Source organism: Scyliorhinus torazame, chromosome 7 (assembly GCF_047496885.1).
Source record: "Scyliorhinus torazame isolate Kashiwa2021f chromosome 7, sScyTor2.1, whole genome shotgun sequence".
Lineage (NCBI taxonomy): Eukaryota > Metazoa > Chordata > Chondrichthyes > Carcharhiniformes > Scyliorhinidae > Scyliorhinus > Scyliorhinus torazame.
Genome location: NC_092713.1, coordinates 259,956,421 through 259,977,693, shown reverse-complemented (window position 1 = coordinate 259,977,693; position 21,273 = coordinate 259,956,421). Strand labels below are relative to the sequence as shown.

The window sequence follows — 21,273 nt, the reverse complement described above, 5'->3', positions numbered from 1 at the left end:
TCTGTGTAGGTTGGCGTGTCACGGATGAGGGGAAAACCTTGTGGGCTCACCCGTGAGTAGAGGATCTGGAGCTTCTGTGGATCTGAGAGTTCTTCAGTGGCTGCTCTGAGGTATCCTTCGAAGCAGGCTAGCCAGTGCTCAAAGGTGGCAGTGGCTTCGGCTGCATGAGAGTTCAGCTCCAGGCGATCAGGCTTGATTAAGACGTTCATCTCGTAAAATCTTGTGCAATAAATTGATGTACCATCAATGACCACGAGACAAGAATGGTGAAACAATTGAGGCTTTATTGCAAAAGATGTTGAGCCTCCTGCAGCTGGAACCAGAATGGGAGCAGCGCAGGAGAGCATAGACTTTTATACGGTACCTGCTGGGAGGAGCCAGCAGGCTGGGATTTACTGTGGTACCTGTAATACAGTGGCAGTACCATAATACGCGTAGTGTGTTACCAGTGGTGTTTACCACAGGGACTTTGCCCATGGGTGGGGTGTGTTGGGGACCCAAAAGTTCACTTAGAGGTCGGGGCACCCTTTCAAAATGGTGGCCCGATTTCGGAGTTCAGCTCCGCAGTGATGAAAAAAATTCTAAGGGCGGGATTTACCGACCAACCCACTATGTGTGTTTCGGCGGCGGAGGCAGACGTCAGTAGGATTCCAACCCACCACGGTCAATGGGATTTCCCAGCGATTGCACCCCTCGTCGCCGGAAAACTCGTGCGCCAGCGTTGAACAGCCAGTAGATAATGGCCTAAGTGTGGGCTAACCGGTGAGAAACTCCCCAGGGTCCAAAAAAGTGACTCAGTGTCGTTCGATAGTTGTGGGTAACTTGCCACTCCTAGCAAAACCAGCCACAAATGACACTCCGAAACCTTTCCGTTAAATCACACCCATACATTCTGACTGATCGCTTTGGGGTGATGGGGGCAGGAAGAGGTGGAGTAGAAATCCTATATTTCTGTGGGATTAAAGACTTGCAACAACTTCAAGTCAGATGCGCATTATACTGTATATATTGGCACCAAGATATCAGGAAAATGGTGGCTGTAAGAATTTAAAGAACCTTGAGCTACAAAATTTTCAGACAGTGATATTGAAATGTGCGTGGTAGGCATCCCACATAATCTTCAGTAAGCAATTTCTTGCAATTCATATATATGGGCAGCAAAGTAAATTATGGAACTGTATTCGGGGAAAAACCAGAACTGTAACTGTAATCAAAAATAGTTTTATACCAGTTGAAATACCCACTGAACAACCAGGACATTTTTAAACTCCAAAAATGTCATCAAATAAATTCATAGCTTCTTAAGATAATATTGTAGCTATTCACTCTGCTTTATTTCATTTTGTAACAGCTTCAAAATACCAGTTATAAACAGAGATGAGCTCAGAATGTTAAGTTAATAAACTAATAAATTGAACAAGTAACTGAATTTGTGTATATTCAAACTGGCAGATATTGCAAATGGGTGCAGAGTACAGATTAAGTAAAATAACTGGGTGTATTATGAATCAGATAAAATAACAATAATTAATTATCAATTACTTTATAGCACAGATTGCAGATACTTACCATTTTCATTTGAATTTGCTGGAAACAACATTAAAGGCCTCTGGCTACATAAGGGAGGCTTACACTCAAAACTCTTTTTCTGTGCAGAATTCAGCGATAGATTTGGGTGAATTGTGCCAGTTTCTGGTACCATTTGAAAGATCTGTGGATGGTTTACAAAGAAATCTTCATATACATTCTGAATTTCAATATTGGCCAAAAGCAGATTCCTACTTCCCAAGTTATTAGCATCTGTAACAGCTTGTCCCCCTATTAATGTTCTCGCCTTCCCCTGATGCCAGTTGGCCAGGCACCTCACCTAAGCAGTCATCTTTCACGTACAAATTTAGACAGCAAGTGCCAGCACGCTATTTGACAGGAGGGCATTTCAGTGCCAAGTTTCTTTTTATTCTTTCATGGCATGTGGGTGAGGTGTTGCTGGCAAAGTCGGCATTTGTTGTCCATCCCCACTCACCCTTGAAATGCATGGCTTGTTAGGTAATTTCAGAGGGTAGTTACAAGTCAACAACATTACTGTGGGGTTGGAGTCACGTCTAGGCCAGACCTGATAAGTATGGCAGATATCGTTCTCTAAAGGCAATTAGTGAATCCGTGTAAATGGGTTTTTACAACAATGGATGATAGTCTCAGGTCATCATAACTGGGGTCAGATTTGTATTTATTGAATTTAAATTCCACTAACTGCTATAGTGAGATTCTAACCCAAGTGCCCAGGACCTGGGGCTCTGGATTACTAGTTCAGTGATATTATCAACATGTCACCGCTATTGCCCCACACACCTGTTAACAGGATTCACTGTACAGAAATCAGAGCAAGAACCCTGTCTCAACATTCCTTCTCTAATTCTAAAGGCCACTGAGACTGAGTCCATCCCCTTTTCCCCTACCCTCTTCCCCTACAAACCCAACCAGGCTCCTTCGCAATCAGTTAAATTGCAGAACTGTTAGTTGCTATACACATGTAGATGCATGTTTGAGGTTACTACTGCTTTAGCCATGAGCAGGTATGTGACTGGATTAGTAATCCAGAGGCCCAAGACTAATGTGCTGGAGACATGAGTTCAAAATCCACCACGGGAGCTAGGGAAATTTAAATTCAATTAATTAAAATTATTGAATAATTTGAAGCACCCTCTGAATTGACCACATCGTCAGAAAAAAAAAAACTGGTTTATTAATGTCCTTCAGTGAAGGGAATTTGCAGTGTTCACCTGGTCTAACCTATATGTGATTCCAAATCTACAGGAAAGTGCTGGACTCTTGACTACCCTCTGAATGGCCTAACAATCCACTCAGTTGCATCAAATCAAACAAAGGGTGCACACCACTTGGACTGTGGCAATTCACCGCCGGCGACCTTCTTAAGACGATGAGTGCTGGTCATGCCAGATATGCTCGCATTCCAAGAATTAATTTTAAAATTATTCATTGCATTTTAAAGAAATATAATTATTCGTGCTCCAATTTCCAGAATTTACTTTACAATACAGTAGTTCAACCAGGTAAAACATATTAATTAGCCTGCAACCTTTAAATGTACCTGATCAAGTTGCATAATATTGTTGTATACCCTATTCAACTATTCAATCACAGATGATGTCCTTCATGTTTTTTGTCAATTTTTGTTTTCCAGCCTTAGATTTTTGACCTGGTTTTTCATTTCACCCAAGGTCTACATAATGTGTACAAGGCATCACTACTGTACAGTGCAGGCTGGATAGATCTGCTGGGTTTATTTGTCTAATCTTTTTGTATGTTTGGAATAGTGCAAAAGGAAAACAAGATTATCTTTGCAGAGTGTTTTATTTGTACACAGCAACAGAAAAAGCTAATAAAAACAGAAAATGCTCAACAGGTTTCCAGAAGTTTCTATTCTTATTCCAGCATCCACAGTATTTGCCTTTGTAACAGAAGTAACAAAGAATACAGCACAGGAACAGGCCCTCCAAGCCTGTACCGCTCATGATACCACCCTTGGCCAAAACCTTCATCGCTTCCTTGTGCCGTTTCCCTCTATACCCATCCTATCCATGTATTTGTCGAGATGCCTTTTGAACGCCATTATTGTATCTGCTTCCACAACCTACCCTGGAAACGCGTTCCAGACACTCACCACCCTCGGTGTAAAAAAACCTGCCTGGTACATCTCTAAACTTTGCCCCACGGATCTTAAACCTATGCCCCCTAGTGGCTGACCCCTCCACCCTGGGAAAGGGTGCCTGCCCATCCACTCTATCCATGCCCCTCATAATCCTGTAGACCTGTGTCAGGTCGCCCCTCAACCTCCATTGTTTTAATGAAAACAGTCCGAGTCTATTCAGCCTCTCTGCATAGCTAACATCCTTCAGACCAGGCAACATCCTGGTAAACCTCCTCTACACCCTCTCCAAAGCCTCCACATCCTCCTTGTAGTGTGGCATTTCCATATATTTCCTCTCTATGTTAGACCTGCCAAAATGCATTACCTCATATTTGTCCGGATTAAATTCCATTTGGCATTTCTCTGCCCAAGTCTCCAACCTATCTATGTCCTGCTGTATCCTCTGACAATCCTCAACACTATCTGTCACTCCACCAACCTTGGTGTCATCCATGAACTTACTAATCAGACCAGGTACATTTTCCTCCAAATCGTTTATGTATACTACAAAGAACAGAGGCCCCAGCACCGATCACTGTTTAACACCACTAGTCACAACCTTCCATTCAGAAAAACACCCTTCTACTGCTACCCTCTGCCTTCTGTGACCGGGCCAGTTCTGTATCCAACTTGCCACCTCACCTCTGATCCTGTGTGACTTCACCTTTTGTACCAGTTTGCCACGAGGCACTTTGTTCAAGGATTTACTGAAGTCCATGTAAACACCATCCACCGCCCTCCCCTCATCAATCATCTTTGTCACCTCCTCAAAAAACCTGATCAAGTTATTGAGGCACAACCTCCCCTTCACAAAATCATGCTGTCTATCGCTGATGAGCCCATTTGTTCCCAAATGGTTACAAATCCTGTCCCTGAGAATTCTCTCTAATAATTTACCTACTACCGACGTTAAGCTCACCGGTTTACAGTTTCCTGGATTATCCCTGCTACCTTTCTTAAACAGTCGTATCACATTAGCTATTCTCTAGTCCTTTGGGATCTCACCTGTAGCCAATGAGGTTACAAAAATGTCAGTTAAGGCCCCAGCAATTTCCTCCCTTGCTTTACCCCAGTATTCTGGGGTAAATCCCATCCCGCCCAGAAGACCTATCTACCTTAATGTCTTTTAAAACACCCAATACCTCCTCCTTTTTGATGTCAGCATGACCCAGACTATCCACACACCCTACCCAAGAATCATCTTCCACAAAGTCCTTTTCTTTGAGAACACTGAGGCAAAGTACTCATTTAGCACCTCACCCATTTCCTCTGGCTCAACACAAAGATTCCCCCCACTGTCCTTAAGTGGTCGAATCCTTTCCCTGGCCACCCTCTTGCTTTTTACATATGAATAAAAAGCTTTGGGATTCATCTTAATCCTACTTGCCAAGGACTTTTCATGACCACTCCTGGCCCTCCTAATTCTCGCTTAACGACCTTCCTATTTTCTTTATACTCAAGGGTTTCAATTGTCCCCACCCTTCTGGACAAAAGTTTCCTTTTTCTTTTTGATGAGGTTCACAATATCGCTCGTTATCCAAGGCTCCCGAAACTTCCCATACTCATCCTTCGTTCTCTCAGGAACTTGACTTTACTGAATCCTAATCAACTATTGCTTGAAAGACTCCCACATGTCCAATGTTGATTTACCCTCCAACAGCTACACCCAATCAAAATTCTTCACTTCCTGTCTAATTTTATCGTAATTTGCCTTTCCCCAGTTTTGCACCTTAACCTTGCCCTCATCCCTATTCAAAAGTACTCTAAAACCTACGGAAATGTGGTCCCAGGTTCGATTCCGGCTTGGGTCACTGTCTGTACGGAGTCTGCGCATCCTCCCCGTGTGTGCGTAGGTTTCCTCCGGGCGCTCTGGTTTCCTCCCACAGTCCAAAGATGTGCAGGTTAGGTGGATTGGTCATGATAAATTGCCTTTAGTGTCCAAAATTGCCCTTAGTGTTCGGTGGGGTTACTGGGTTATGGGGATAGGGTGGAGGTGTTGACCTTGGGTAGGGTGCTCTTTCCAAGAGCCGGTGCAGACTCGATGGGCCGAATGGTCTCTTTCTGCACTGTAAATTCTATGATTCTATGAAACACACCTTCCCCTCCCAGCATACATATCTTCCCCTTCCAGCATTCCGAAGAGACCATTCCCTCCTTCCCACGGCACATGCCGATGCCAGCACAGGAAATGCAACACCTTCCCTTCTAGCTCCTCTCTCCTCACTGTCCAAGGCTCCAAACACTCCTTCCAGGTGAAGCAGCAATTTTGGTTACTTCTTTCAATTTTGTATACTATATTCACCACTCACAATGCTGTACCCTCCACACTGGGGAGCCCAAATGCAGATTGGGTGACACTTTGCAGAACACTTTCGTTCAGTTCGCAAGCATGACCTCAAGCGTCTGGTGTCCTATCGTAGCCACGTAAAATGGCTGCGTCCCGATTAATCTGGCCAAAACCCAGTTTGAAATGGCTAACCCGAAAGGCTGCTGGGAAAAGCAGCTAACAAGGCACAAACAGGCAGCTGCAGACAGTATTGCATATTCGGCTCTGGGGAAGTTAGCCCAGATCGATACTCAGGGCTATCAACAGCCCATCAACCCAGACATTTGCAGTTACATTCAGGACTGTTAGCAGCCCATCTATCCAGACATCTGCAGTTAAATCGGCTATCCCCGGGAACAATTGCAACATATTAGCAATTGGATACCGGGCCAGACCTGTCGGCGCCTGCAGTGGCCGAAACAAAGACAGGTGAACGACCACCCCCCGATCGAGGAATCGCCTCACCATTGGACACATCGACCCCAGGGATTGGGGACAAATCCAATCACTTGGGACTCAGGATCAAGGGCCGCCCCGGGAGGCGGGAAGCCCCTGGGCCCTATAAAAGGGAGGGGCCAAGTTCAGATCTCTCTCTCTCCTCTTCGCCTGCTCGAGACCTTCACAAGAACAGCAACCGGCAACTGTAAGTTTGAATCCAGCGATCGCTATCCGGTAGAGACACCTAGCCACTGACCTGTAGCAGCCTTTTGAATCCCACGAGCCAGATCTGATTGGACAAGCCATTCGTTTCCCTGACCTGGTGGGCTCTTCCTAAGTTAAGTATTGGCCAGTAGTGATAGGTTTATTATACAGATAGTAGTATTAGGGTATTAATATTGCTTGTTGTATATAATAAATGACCGTTGTTTTAATCCTTACTAAGCGGTGTGCTGTATTATTAATCATAACTTGAACTTGAACCATGTGGCGGTATCAGAAAGATACCTGGCGACTCGTGAGCAAAGGTGACGTAATCAGAGCAAATAGACTAAGGCTAAAAAGAGCAACACTATCATTTTAGTCCTTCACCTTGCTCTCATGCTGACATCTCTATCCTTGGCCTGCTGCACTGTTTCAATGAAGTAGAATGCAAGTTTGAGGAACAAGGCCTTCCTATTGTCCTTATTCCACCCATAAAATCTATAACTTAAACCCGATTACATCTCTAATGTTTCCCAGTTCTGATGAAAAACCCTTAACCTGAAACATAAACCCCTGATTATCTCTCCACAAATGCTGCCGGACCTGAGTGTTTCCACTATTTTCTGTTTTTATTTCAGATTTCCAGCATCAACAGCACTCTATTTTATATTAATTATGCAATGGACATAAGCATAAATTAAATTATGGGCGTATACATCGTTCCACTCACGTTGAAAGAAATCAAAACCAGATTCACAATAGATTTTAAGTAGTGGACTTGGAACTTCTGATGGGGATGGGTGTGTGAGGATCCTTTGCATGATGGTAGGAAAGGATAAGATCCTGGGTATTATTAAAAGTGGTATTTAAGTTAAGCAAAACCTATACAAGACATTAATTCGGTCCCAACTGGAGTGTTGTGTCCAATTTTGAGTACCACACTTTAGGGAAGCTTTTGGAGAGGGTACAGAAGGGACTTATTAGAACTGTTCCAGATATAAGGAATTACAGTTACGTGAATAGACTGGGGAAGCTGGAATTATTCTCCGTAAAGCAGAGGAGGACAAGAGGAGCTGTATTAGAGGTGTTTACAATCATGAAGAACATAGAACATATAGTGCAGAGGAAGGCCATTTGGCCCATCGAGTCTGCACCGACCTACTTAAGCCCTCACTTCTAACCCATCCCCGTAACCCAATAACCCCTCCTAACCTTTTTGGTCACTAAGGGCAATTTATCATGGCCAATCCGCCTATCTTGCAGATCTTTGGACTGTGGGAGGAAACCGGAGCACCCGGAGGAAACCCACGCAGACACGGGGAGAACGTGCAGACTCTGCAGTGACCCAGCAGGGAATCGAACCTGGGACCCTGGCACCGTGAAGCCACAGTGCTATCCACTTGTGCTACTGTGCTGCCCCAAGAGTTTAGATGGAATAAAGAGAAATCATTCCCAATGCTTTAAAGGTTCAATAACATGCAGCCATAATTGAAGGTGATTGGCAAAAGAACCAGAGGTGACATGAGATAAAACTTCTTTACGCAACAGGCCGTTAGGATTAGAATGCATTCCCTGACAGGGGTGGATTATGGATGTCTGCACACCAGTGAATTTTAGTGTGCCTTATGAAACACTTACCTTTTCCTGGTTTTCTATTAAAATCTCAACGATTATATTCTGAAACTTGATATCCATGATTGCTGCTACAGTCTCCTCCTGTGGTCTGAGCAGAGTTGGTCCAAACACCACACCTAAGTTTGCCACAGTCATCAGATTTTGTTTGTGGTTATTGGACACCCTGTGCCACAAGAGAGAACAAATTCACTGATTAAAGAGTGGCCAACAAAATTATTCTAAAATGTTTCAATTATTTAAAACAAAACAGAACTAGAAACTCAGCCTCTTAAATCATAAATAGCTCATAAGCAAATTCTAGGAAAATGGCACATACATTTCATTACACTAATTAGGTGACCAACACTAGCTGCTGAAAAACAACTATTGAACTGATAACAGGCAACTTAAAATAAACCTATAAAGAAATTAAAATGAAATAAAAAGGTTATAAAGATGTTTGTGTAATAATTCTAGAATGTAGTCTATGGAGGAGGAGGGTTGATGAACATCTTCATTCTCAATAACCGTAGAGCCCCAGCAACTGAAGATAAGATTAAAAGCATTTACAGCCACCTTCAGCCAGAAGAAAAGGTGTCTTTCAACTCTGCCTGAGGTTCCCAGCATCACAAAATCCAGTCTTCAGCCAATTTGATTCACTGAATGTGATATCAAGAAAAAGCCAAGCGCCTTAGGAGGCAATCTGATCCCTCAAACCTGCTGCACCATTCAGTAAGATCTTGGCTGATTTGATCTTGGCCGCAGTATGGTTCCCAATAACATCTCAACTGTAGAGCTGAACAGATAGGTTTCAGAACAAGTCAGGTCATTAGTCAAGCTGTTACAACACTGACGTCTACCCGACAAAAGTGGAAATTGTCTAGGTATATCCTGTCTACAAACAGCAGGACAAATACAATCTGACCAATTACTACCACATCTCCCAATGGATCATTAGCAAAGTGATGGAAGGATTTAACAATAATTACATCAAGAGGCACTTGCCTGGTAACTTGCCAATTGATGCTTAGACTCGGTTCCACCAGGACCACTATGCTATAGACCTCATTAAAGCCTCATTTCCAACATGGGAACATACAGAGCATGGTTTAATGGGGACAAAAAAAGAGCCCTGTTGTTTTGCGTTTAGCGGGGTGTTTTCCGGAACTACCGCAGTATCGAACGGGACTCTTATTTTTTTGGGCCTCAGCAGGGTCGCACTTACCTTCAGTTCCTGCACTGAGGATCTCCACTTGATGCCCCAAGGTGACCTCCGGACGCCCCCAATTTATTGTTGGGGGTCCTCGAGCCCCTTGCACCCCACCTCATAAGGGCAGGGCACCCTGGGTCCAATCCCCGGTGCAGGAAAAATTCCACCTTGGCAGCCCCACCGAGCACCGCGTTGGGAATCCTAGTGCCCCCAGGCTCGTTGCCTGTGAGCAAAGATGGCTAATAATAATAATAATAATCTTTATTATTGTCACAAGAAGGCTTATATTAACACTGGAATGAAGTTACTGTGAAAGTCCCCTAGTCACCACACTACGGTGCGTTCCGGTACAGTGAGGGAGAATTCAAAATGTCCAAATTACCTAAATGCACGTCTTTCGGGACTTGTGGGAGGAAACCCACACAGATACGGGGAGAACGTGCAGACCCGGCACAGATAGTGACTCAAGCGGGAATCAAACCTGGGACCCTGGCGCTGTGAAGCAACTGTGCTAACCACTGTGCTACACACCTCCTCGGCTCCCCAAAGAAGCCCTTCTGCCAGGTTCACGTTTTTCGAAAGGAATAGTAATCGTCGCCAGCGTGAGTACTTGCTGGGGTGGCTGCTGAATGACAGGCGGCCTTTGGATATGGAATGGCTCTCATTAATTGTATGGAAATTGGGCTTAAGTGGTGATAATTGGTTTCTTGCCACGCTAGGCAAGATCCCGATATTACCTACGGAAGAGGGCTGGTTCCAACTGCCTGGCGCGGATCTCGATTTTGGCCTCTCCCGCTATCCACTGGCCTCGTTTCGCTTGAGAAATAGCGTAACGAGGCCGGACAATTGCGCCCATAAAGTCAAAATCTGCGACTGAAGAGTACATGAAAGAAATTCATAAATAAGTTATACTCACTACACCATCGTAGCACCTTCAATAATTATTATAGAAAATAAATGTATTTTATAAAGATAACCCCAGTGAAACATTTAAAGAAACAGAAACCCTACCAAACCAGCTAAAGCAAGGAGATTAGTCTTACTTTTCCAAATGTTTAATTGTTATTTCCAACATTGCTCTGTTCTTTTCCGGTAGCCGGTGCACAAGTTTGTGAATCTCTGACAGTCTTGATTCTGGATGATCCAATTCTAGTAGAAATAAACCACAGAAATTAAATACTTCTGGTTTATCTCAAACCAGATCTGGTACTTCAATTTCAAAATGTTCTGATACTCATCTTCCAAATTAATAATTTTCAAGTTAGTCTGATTTCAGGTAAAATAAAGGCCTAATAATGCAAAGTTCCTCTGAAACAATCAGTTAGTCTATGAGTTTGTCTAATGCTATCAGCTTACACGGGTTTAATAAACCTATCTTGGTAGCTACAGTCATTTGTCACCATAGATAGAAAACGTAAAGAATATTGAAATTGTCTGTGGTATGCCAAGTTTTCCGTGTCTGCGTGGGCTTCCTCTGAGTGCTCCGGTTTACTCCCACAGTCCAAAGATGTGCACGTTAGGTGGATTGGCCATAATAAATTGTCCCTTAGTGTCCAGGGTTGTGCAGGTTAGGTGGGGTTAAGGGGATAAAGTATGGGAGTGGGCTGAGATAGTTGCTCTTACAGAGGGTCGGTGCAGACTTGATGGGCCGAAAGGCGCCTTCTGCACTGTAGGGATTCTATGATTCCTGAATGCCTTCTATATTTACATTAAAATAAGTTCTGGTACATGTTTAGAAGTGTTTTTAATCACTATGAAAGGAGATAAAAAGCTCTCCAGAGCAGAACAATTCTCTACCTAGAAATATCTGCTAGCAAACAGCATTCCATTCCAGAGGATAGTACAGGTTGTGCTGATCAATATGCTACACTGCTTTGCTTATGGGGGGGAGAGAGAGAGGAGGGTTTGCAGCAGGCCAGTGTTATGTAGGCTTCATAAATATTCTTGAGTTTTGCTTAATTAACTTTACAGGAGTATATATGCAGAATTTTCTCTCAAGATATTCTGGAGGTAGGATAGAATCCATGACACAGCAGATTTTACCCAATGACGAAGTTCTTTGGACGTTTTTTGAGAAAATTCTGGCATTTTCTTGAATCTCAAAAAATAGGATAATAAAACTCAAAATCATCCGCCCTCCCTGAAACATTGCAATCATCTCCCCTCATGACTTTATCCAGTCAGTAATCAAATTATACAGATTGGAAAAGTCCCAATCTGTATCATTTTATCTCATCTGAGCCAGACAGAATGGAGTACTCCTGGAATAGAAAAGGAGAATCTGGCAAAGCTTTCAGTTCTCATCACTAGCCACAATCTGCTGCTGGACATGTCAGTGTGAGAATATTCGATGAAGACTTGCTTAACGTAATGGGTGAATACCAAAAGCAGAATTTGTTTGTAACTTATAGATGGGGAAAATTTGCATAAGTGCCTTCCGGTCACTGCATCCAGAACACCCTCGGTGTTCAAGTCAAGGCAAGCATCCAGCAGAGGGCAGTAGAGCAGAGCTGCTGATTGGCTGTTGCGGGGAAAATTTGCATCAGTGCTTTGCGGTCACCGTATCTTGAAGGTGGTTTGTGGAGGAGTAGTTGTCAAGTGACAGTTAAACCCGAAACACTACTTCAGTGTTTCCCTCCCTACCTCCTCCTCCAACCAAAAAAAAGACAATCACTGTAAGGATCCCAGCCGAGTAAAGATCAAGAGGGAGACTCGAGGGCAGATAGAAGTAGAAATAAATTGAACCGTGATGTCACAGCCTGCAGTGAAAGAGAGGAGAGCGGCGGAGACTCAGTCAGAGTGCGAGGAGAGCGGCGGAGACTCAGTGAAAGAGCGCGAGGAGAGCCACGGGGACACAGGATAAAAGAGCGTGAGGAGAGCGGCGGAGACTCAGTGAAAGAGCCAAGGCGAGCGGCGGGGACACAGGTTAAAAGAGCGCGAGGACACAGCTGCCGGAGAAGCGGCCTTCAGATCTTCGGCGGGAGCAGTGGCCAGGGGTCTGTCGGGAAGGTAAGTTTCTCTCTTTAAAAACTTACCTTGAAGAGTGACATCACAGCAAAGCAGTGACCTGATTGGCTGGTAAGGAACGTGCTCCAATTAGCAGTAGCTAGGAGAAATTTAACGCTTCCGTGTGTTGCTAAGCATTGTGATTTGTAAGTAAAATCTTTACTCCTTTCATTTATTCATTATTTGATATTATATTTGTAATCAGTAAAGGTAAAGTGTAAAAATGGGAAGGTGCGAGGGAAGAAGGACAAAATGGCGGCGGGCGGAGACGAGGCAGCATGGATGCAGTGGGCGGAGGAGCAGCAGGAGGGTATCCAGCGCTGTTTCAGAGAGATTAAAACAGACCTGCTAGAGCCGATGAAGGCTTCTATTGATAAGCTGCTGGAGACACAGACGGCCCAGGGACTGGCGATCCGCGAGGCTCGACATAAGGGGCGAGATTCTCCGACCCCCCACCGGGTCGGAGAATCGCCGGGGGCTGGCGTGAATCCCGCCCCCGCCGGTTGCCGAAGTCTCCGGCACCCCCCGGGCCAGATCGCTCCGCGCCCCCCGCCGGTAAGGTAGCTGTTTTAATTTACGCCGGCGGGACAGGCATTTTAGCAGCGGGACTTCGGCCCATCCGGGCCGGAGAATCGCACAGGGGGACCGCCAACCGGCGCGGCGCGATTCCCCGGCCCGGATGGGCCGAAGTCCCGCCGCTAAAATGCCTGTCCCGCCGGCGTAAATTAAAGCACCTACCTTACCGGCGGGACAAGGCAGCGCGGGCGGGCTCCGGGGTCCTGCGGAGGGCGCGGAGCGATCTGGCCCGGGGGGTGATCCGCGGGCGGGCCAGTGCCGTGGGGGCACTCTTTCCTTTCCGCCTCCGCCACGGTCTCCACCATGGCGGAGGCAGAAGAGACTCCCTCCACTGCGCATGCGTGGGAAGCTGTCAGCGGCCGCTGACGCCCCCGCGCATGCACCGCCCGGAGATGTCATTTCTGCGCCAGCTGGCGGGGCACCAAAGGCCTTTTCCGCCAGCTGGCGGGGCGGAAATTCGTCCGGCGCTGACCTAGCCCCTCAAGGTTAGGGCTCGGCCCCCAAGATGCGGAGCATTCCGCACCTTTGGGGGGGCGCGATGCCCGTCTGATTTGCGCCATTTTGGGCGCCAGTCGGCAGACATCACGCCGTTTCCGGAGAATTTTGCCCAAGATCTCTGACAATGAGGATGAGATCTCAGGCCTGGCGGTAAAGGTGGAGGCGCACAAGGCGCTCCACAAAAAATGGCAGGAGCGGTTCGAGGAGATGGAGAATCGTTCGAGGCGGAAGAATCTGCGGATTCTGGGTCTCCCGGAGGGGCCGGACGTGGGGGCCTATGTGGTCACCATGTTGAACTCGCTGATGGGAGCGGGGTCCTTCCAGGGGGCCCCTGAAGCTGGAAGAGGCCCATAGAGTGCTGCGAGGAGGCCCAAAGCTAACGAGCCTTCGCGGGCGGTGCTGGTGAGGTTCCATCGGTTCGTCGATCGGGAGTGTGTGCTCAGGTGGGCCAAGAAGGAGAGGAGCAGCAGGTGGGAGAACGCGGAGGTTCGGATATACCAGGACTGGAGTGCGGAGGTGGCGAAGAGGAGGGCCGGGTACAATCGAGCAAAGGCGGTGCAGCACAGGAAGAACATAGAAAATACAGCACAGAACACGCCCTTCGGCCCACGATGTTGTGTCGAACCTTTGTCCTAGATTAATCATAGATTATCATTGAATTTACAGTGCAGAAGGAGGCCATTCGGCCCTTTGAGTCTGCACCGGCTCTTGGAAAGAGCACCCTACCCAAACTCAACAGCTCCACCCAATACCAACGGCAATTTTGGACACTAAGGGCAATTTATCATGCCAATCCACCTAACCTGCACATCTTTGGACTGTGGGAGGAAACCGGAGCACCCGGAGGAAACCGATGCAGACACGGGGAGGACGTGCAGACTCCGCACAGACAGTGACCCAAGCCGGAATCGAACCTGGGACCCTGGAGCTGTGAAGCAATTGTGCTATCCACAATGTTACCGTGCTGCCCTTAAAAAGGGGGGGGTGACGTTTGGCATGTTGCAGCCGGGGTGACTGTGGGTTACCGACAAGGACCGGCACCATTATTTTGAGTTTCCGGAGGAGGCGTGGGCCTTTGTTCAGGCCGAGAAGTTGGACACAGATTGAGGGTCGGGATGGGCGATTGGGGACTGCGGTTGATATGTTATGTTTATTTTTGTTTCGGGGGGGGGGGGGGGGGGGGCTTTGTATTGCTCCGGGTTTCTTTTTCTCTGTGTTTTTCTCTTTCCGGTTGGTGAGGATGGCTGGGGCACTGCTTTGGTTGGGTTGGTCGGGGGGGGCTCTTGGAGGGGGGTAGGTAAACAGAGCAGGGAGGGTGGACGGTGGTGAGATGGGGCCCCGCGGGGGAGGGGGAGGCCCGAGTCAGGGGTGAGGGGACCGGGCTTGTAAAAGTAGCTGCGTCAGAGGTGGCGGGGCCTGGTAGGTGGAAAGTGCGGGCTTTTTCCCGCGCTGAACACTGGAGGGGGCGGGACCAGGGCGGGGAAGCGAGGGTTGTTTCCCGTGTTTAGAACGAAAGGGGGAGGGGGAGAGCCTAACAATGGGGACGGGAGAGGAGGGTGCGCCACGCAATGGGAGGAGTCGAAGGAGAGGTGGGAGTGGCCGGGGGCAGCAGGAATCAGCTGACTTGTGGAAGTGCAATGGGGGGAGTAAATCAGCTAGGTTGGGTCCTAGCCGGGAGGAGGGGGGGGGGGGGGGGTGGGGGATATCAAGTTGCTGCTGCTATGGTCAAGGAGGAGCTGGAGCGAATGGGGGGGGGGGGTCGAGATGGGGGTATGCAGCTGTGGGGAACGGGCCGGGTGTGGGGTGCGGGCGCGTGGCTGGCCGAGGAGGGTCATGGCTAGTCAGCGGGGGAGGGGGGGGGCGGGTAGCCCCCTGATCCGGCTGATAACCTGGAATGTAAGGGGACTGAATGGGCCGGTTAAGCGGGCCTGTGCGTTTGAGCACCTGAAGGGGCTCAAGGCGGATGTGGTTATGCTCCAGGAGACGCACCTGAAGGTGGCAGACCAGGTAAGATTGAGGAAAGGGTGGGTAGGTCAGGTGTTTCACTCGGGGCTGGATGCCAAAAATCGAGGGGTGGCGATCTTGGTGGGAAAGAAGGTGTCATTCGAGGCGACGAGCATTGTGGCAGATAATGGCGGTAGGTACATAATGGTAAGTGGTAAGTTGCAGGGAGAGAGAGTGGTACTGGTCAGTGTGTATGCCCCGAACTGGTACGATGCAGGTTTTATGCGGCGTATGTTGGGTCGGATCCCAGACTTGGAAGTGGGGGCCCTGATAATGGGGGGAGACTTTAACACGGTGCTGGATCCAGCACTCCAGGTCTAGGACGGGTAGGAAGGCGGCGGCGACGAGAGTGCTGAGGGGGTTTATGGACCAGATGGGAGGGGTGGACACTTGGAGATTTGCAAAGCCGGGGGCTAGGGAATTTCCATTCTTCTCACATGTCCATCAGGCTTATTCCCGAATCAACTTTTTCATTTTGAATAGGGCGGTGATAGTGAGAGTAGAGGATGATGAGTATTTGGCAATAGCCATTTCGGATCACGCCCCGCATTGGGTGGACTTGGAGATGGGGGAGGAGAGGGACCAGCGCCCGCTGTGGCGCTTGGAGGTGGGGCTGCTGGCGGACGAGGAAGTATAGAGGGGTACTTGGAGACCAACGACAACGGGGAGGTCCGAGTGGGGATGGTATGGGAGGCACTGAAGGCGGTGGTGAGGGGAGAGCTGATCTCCATTAGGGCCCACAAGGAGCGGAGGGAGAGGGAGAGGCTGGTGTGGGAGATGGTGAGAGTAGACAGGAGGTATGCGGAGGAGCCCGAGGAAGGATTGCTGAGGAAGAGGCGTAGCCTCCAGGCCGATTTCGACCTGGTGACCACCAGGAAGGCGGAGGTGCAGTAGAGGAAGGCCCAGGGGGCGATTTACGAGTATGGGGAAAAGGCAAGCTGGATGCTGGCACATCAGCTTCGGAAGCGGGACGCAGCTAGGGAGATCGGGGAGTTAAGGACAGGGGAGGGAGTGTGGTGCGGAGTGGGGTTGGCATCAATAGGGTCTTCAGGGACTTTTACGAGGAATTGTATCGGTCCGAGCCCCCACTGGAGGGAGGAGGGATGGGCCGCTTTCTGGACCAATTGAGGTTTCCGAAGGTGGAGGAGGGACTGGTGGCGGGATTGGGGGCCCCGATTGGGCTGGAGAAGCTGATCAAAGGGATAGGAAGCATGCAGGCGGGGAAGGCACCGGGGCCGGACGGTTTCCCGGTCGAATTCTATCAAAGATATATGGACCTGTTGGGCCGGTTGTTAGTCAGGACCTTTAATGAGGCAAGGGATCGGGGGGCTTTGCCTCCGACCATGTCCCAGGCACTGATCTCCTTGATCCTGAAGCGGGACAAGGATCCCCTGCAATGTGGGTCTTACAGACCGATTTCCTTGCTAAATGTAGATGCCAAGGTGCTGGCGAAGGTCTTAGCCACGAGGATTGAGGATTGTGTGCCGCAGATCATCCATGAAGACCAGACGGGGTTTGTGAAGGGGAGACAGTTGAACGCGAATGTGCAGAGGCTTTTGAACGTTATCATGATACCGGCGAGGGAGGGGGAGGCGGAGATAGTGGTGGCGATGGATGCTGAGAAAGCCTTCGATAGGGTAGAGTGGGGGTACCTGTGAGAGGTGCTGAAGAGGTTCGGGTTTGGGGAGGGGTTTGTCAGGTGGGTTAGGCTGTTGTATGAGGTCCCGATGGCGAGTGTGGCCACAAACAGGAGGAGGTCTGAGTACTTTTGGTTGCACCGAGGGACGAGACAGGGGTGTCCCTTGTCCCCCCTGCTCTTCGCACTGGCGATTGAACCCCTGGCTATGGCACTGAGGGAGTCAAGAAACTGGAGGGGGTTGGTGCACGGTGGGGAGGAGCATAGGGTGTCACTTTATGCGGACGACCTGCTGCTGTATGTGGCGGGTCCGGTGGGAGGAATGCCGGAGGTAATGAGGATTCTTAGGGAATTCGGGGACTTTTCGGGGTACAAGCACAACATGGGGAAGAGTGAGCTGTTCGTAGTTCATCCAGGGGACCAGGAGAGGGGGATTGGCGAGATCCCACGATAAAAGGCGGAGAGGAGATTCAGGTATTTGGGGGTCCATGTGGCCAGGAGCTGGGGGGCCCTGCATAGGCTTAATTTTACAAGGCTGGTGGAGCAAATGGAGGAGGAGTTCAAGAGGTGGGAAGCGTTGCTGCTGTCCTTGGCGGGTAGGGTGCAGTCAATCAAAATGACGGTGCTCCCAAGGTTTTTGTCCCTGTTCCAGTGCCTCCCTGTGTTTATCCGGAAGGCTTTTTTCAGGCGGATTAACAGGAGTGTAATGGGGTTTGTGTGGGCACGAGGGACTCCGAGGGTGAGAAGGGTGTTCCTGGAGCGGAGTAGAGATAGGGGGGGACTGGCGCTGCCCTACCTCTGTGGGTACTACAGGGCCGCCAATGCGACGATGGTGCGCAAGTGGGTGATGGAGGGGGAGGGGGCTGCATGGAAGAGGCTGGAGACGGCGTCTTGTGTGGGTACGAGTCTGGGGGCGCTGGCAACGGCGCCGCTGTCGCTCCCTCCAAGGAGGTATACCACGAGCCCGGAGGTGGTGGCTGCCCTCAAAATGTGGGGGCAGTGGAGGTGGCACAGGGGGGAACAGGTGGGGGGTTTTCGGGGTGGCACAGGGCAGGGATACGAAAGTTGGGGGACCTGTTTGTGGACGGGAAGTGCACGAGCCTGGGTGAGCTGGAGGAGAAGTACGTGCTCCCCCCGGGGAACACCTTCAGGTACTTAACAGGTAAGGGCGTTTGCCAGGCTGCAGGTGGTGGAATTCCCACGGCTACTGCCACACACAGTACAGGACAGGGTGCTCTCGGGGGGTGGGTGGGAGTGGGGAAGATCTCGGAAACTTACCAGGTGATGCAGGAGGAGGAGGAGGCCTCGGTGGTGGAGGTAAAAGGTAAGTGGGAGGAGGAGTTGGGAGAGGAAATTGAGGAAGGGACGTGGGCAGATGCCCTGGGGAGGGTGAACTCTTCCTCATCGTGCGCAAGGCTCAGCCTCATACAGTTTAAGGTGTTGCACAGGGCACACATGACCGGGGCAAGGATGAGCCGGTTTATGGGGGGTGAGGACAGGTGTGTTGCGTGCTCAGGGAGCCTGGCAAATCACACTCATATGTTCTGCATGCCCAGCGCTGGAGGAATTAAGGAAGGGCGTAGCGAGGACGGTGTCAAGGGTGGTAGGATCCAGGGTCAAACCGGGCTGGGGGCTCGCAATATTTGGGGTGGCAGAGGACCTGGGAGTGCAGGAGGCGAAAGAGGCCGGAATTCTGGCCTTTGCGTCCCTGGTAGCCCGGCGAAGGATTCTTCTTCAGTGGAAAGATGCGAGGCCCACAAGCGTGGAATCCTGGATCAGTGATATGGCAGGGTTCATTAAATTGGAGAGGGTGAAATTCGCCTTGAGAGGGTCGGTACAACCGCTCTTAGACTTCCTGGCAGAACGATAGACATTGGTCAACGGCAGCAGCAGCTCGGGGGGGGGGGGTTTACTTTATTACTGTTTTTGTTATTTACACTGAAGGGTCTGATGGGGTGTATATACCTGTTGTGTTAAGTCGGGGTGTTAATGTTAATGTTAATTTATTATTTATGTACAGGGAGGGGGGCTATGGGGGATTGCTTTTCTAGATTGTGTTTTGTACTTGACCCTGTTGGGTTCCTTTTTTTTTCTCATTTTGTTCTTGATATTTTATGAAAACCTTTAATAAAAATTTTTTTTTTTTTTTTTTTTAAAAGTGTAAAAATGGCAGGAGATCCCAGACCCGTGTTATGCTCCTCGTGCTCAATGTGGGAGTTCAGGGACGCGGCCGATGCCCCTGACTCCTTCATGTGCGGAAAGTGTGTCCAGCTGCAGACCGCATGATAGCTCTGGAGCTGTGGATGGACTCACTTTGGAGCATCCGCGATGCTGAGGAGGTCGTGGATAGCACGTTCAGTGAGTTGGTCACACCGCGGATTAGGATTGGTGAGGGAGACAGGGAATGGGTGACCAAAAGGCAGAGAAAGAGCAGGAAGGCAGTGCAGGTGTCCCCTGTGGTCATCTCCCTCCAAAACAGGTCTACCGTTTAGGATACTGTTGGGGGAGATGACTTACCAAGGGGAGGCAGTAGTAGCCAGGCTCATGGCACCGTGGCTGGCTCTGCTGCACAGAAGGGCGGGAAGAAGACTGGCAGGGCTATAGTCATAGGGGATTCAATCGTAAGGGGAGTAGACAGGCGTTTCGGTGGTCGAAAACGAAACTCCCGAATGGTATGTTGCCTCCCGGGTGCACGGGTCAGGGGTGTCTCAGATTGGCTGCAAGACATACTGAAGGGGGAGGGTGAATAGCCAGTTGTCGTGTTGCATATAGGCACCAACGATATAGGTAAAAACGGGATGAGGTCCTACAATCAGAATTTAGGGAGTTAGGAGATAAGTTAAAAAGTAGGACCTCAAAGGTAGTAATCTCAGGATTGCTACCAGTGCCACGAGACAGTCAGAGTAGAAATTCAAGAATAGTCAGAATGAATACGTGGCTTGAGAGATGGTGCAGGTGGGAGGGGTTCAGATTTTTGGGACATTGGAACCGGTTCTGGGGGCGGTGGGACCATTACAAATCGGATGGTTTACACCTGGGCAGGACTGGAACCAATGCCCTAGGGGGTGCTTTTGCTCACACTGTTGGGGAGGTTTTAAACTAATGTGGCAGGGGGATGGGAACCAGATTAGGAAGTTAGAGGTCAGTAAAGAGGCAGCAACTAAAGCCAGTAAGGTACTAGATAATAAACTCAATGTGACTAAGGGGAAGAGTAGACAGGGAAAAGATGATGAACGCAAAGGGACAGGTGGTCTGAGGTGCATTTGTTTCAATGCGAGAAGTGTAGCAGGTAAGGCAGATGAATTTAGGGCTTGGATTAGTACCTGGGAATATGATGTTATTGGTATTACTGAGACTTGGTTGAGGGAAGGGCAAGACTGGCAGCTAAATATCCCAGGGTATAGATGCTTCAGGAGGGATAGAGAGGGAGGTAAAAGGGGTGGAGGAGTTGCATTACTGGTCAGAGATGATATCACAGCTGTGATTAAGGAGGGCACGATGGAGGATTCGAGCACTGAGGCAATATGGGTAGAGCTAAGAAATAGGAAGGGTGCAGTAACATTGTTGTGACTTTACTACAGGTCTCCCAAAAGCGGGCGTGAAGTAGAGGTACAAATATGTAGACAGATTATAGAAAAATGTCGGAGCAATAGGGTGGTCGTGATGGGAGATTTTAACTTCCACAACATTGAATGGGACTCATGTAGTGTTGGGAGGCGTAGATGGAGCAGAATTTGTAAGGAGCATCCAGGAGAGTTTTTTAGAGCAGTATGTAAATAGTCCAACTCGGGAAGGGGCCATACTGGACCTGGTATTGGGGAATGATCCCGGCCAGGTGAATGAAGTTTCAGTCGGTGATTACTTTGGGAATAGCGATCACAATTCCGTAAGTTTTAGAATACTCATGGACAAAGACGCGAGTGATCCTAAAGGAAGAGTGCTAAATTGGGGAAAGGCCACGTATAACAAAATTCGGCAGGAGCTAGGGAATGTGGATTGGGAGCAGCTGTTTAAGGGTAAATCCACATTTGAAATGTGGGAGTCTTTTAAGG

General features: G+C 48.9%; 1 protein-coding gene across 2 annotated transcripts in view; it reads right to left on the bottom strand.

Annotated features, from left to right (window-relative positions):
• Positions 1 to 21,273, bottom strand: part of LOC140426992 (rho GTPase-activating protein 26-like) — a 315,317-nt gene that overhangs the window by 98,898 nt on the left and 195,146 nt on the right. For both annotated transcript variants that reach the window (XM_072512347.1, XM_072512348.1), the window contains exons 17-19: positions 10,545 to 10,650; positions 8,316 to 8,475; positions 1,570 to 1,711 (exon numbers count right to left, since the gene is read on the bottom strand). In XM_072512347.1, the coding sequence (XP_072368448.1) occupies positions 1,570 to 1,711; positions 8,316 to 8,475; positions 10,545 to 10,650 (408 nt within the window). The remainder of the gene's footprint in view (positions 1 to 1,569; positions 1,712 to 8,315; positions 8,476 to 10,544; positions 10,651 to 21,273) is intronic.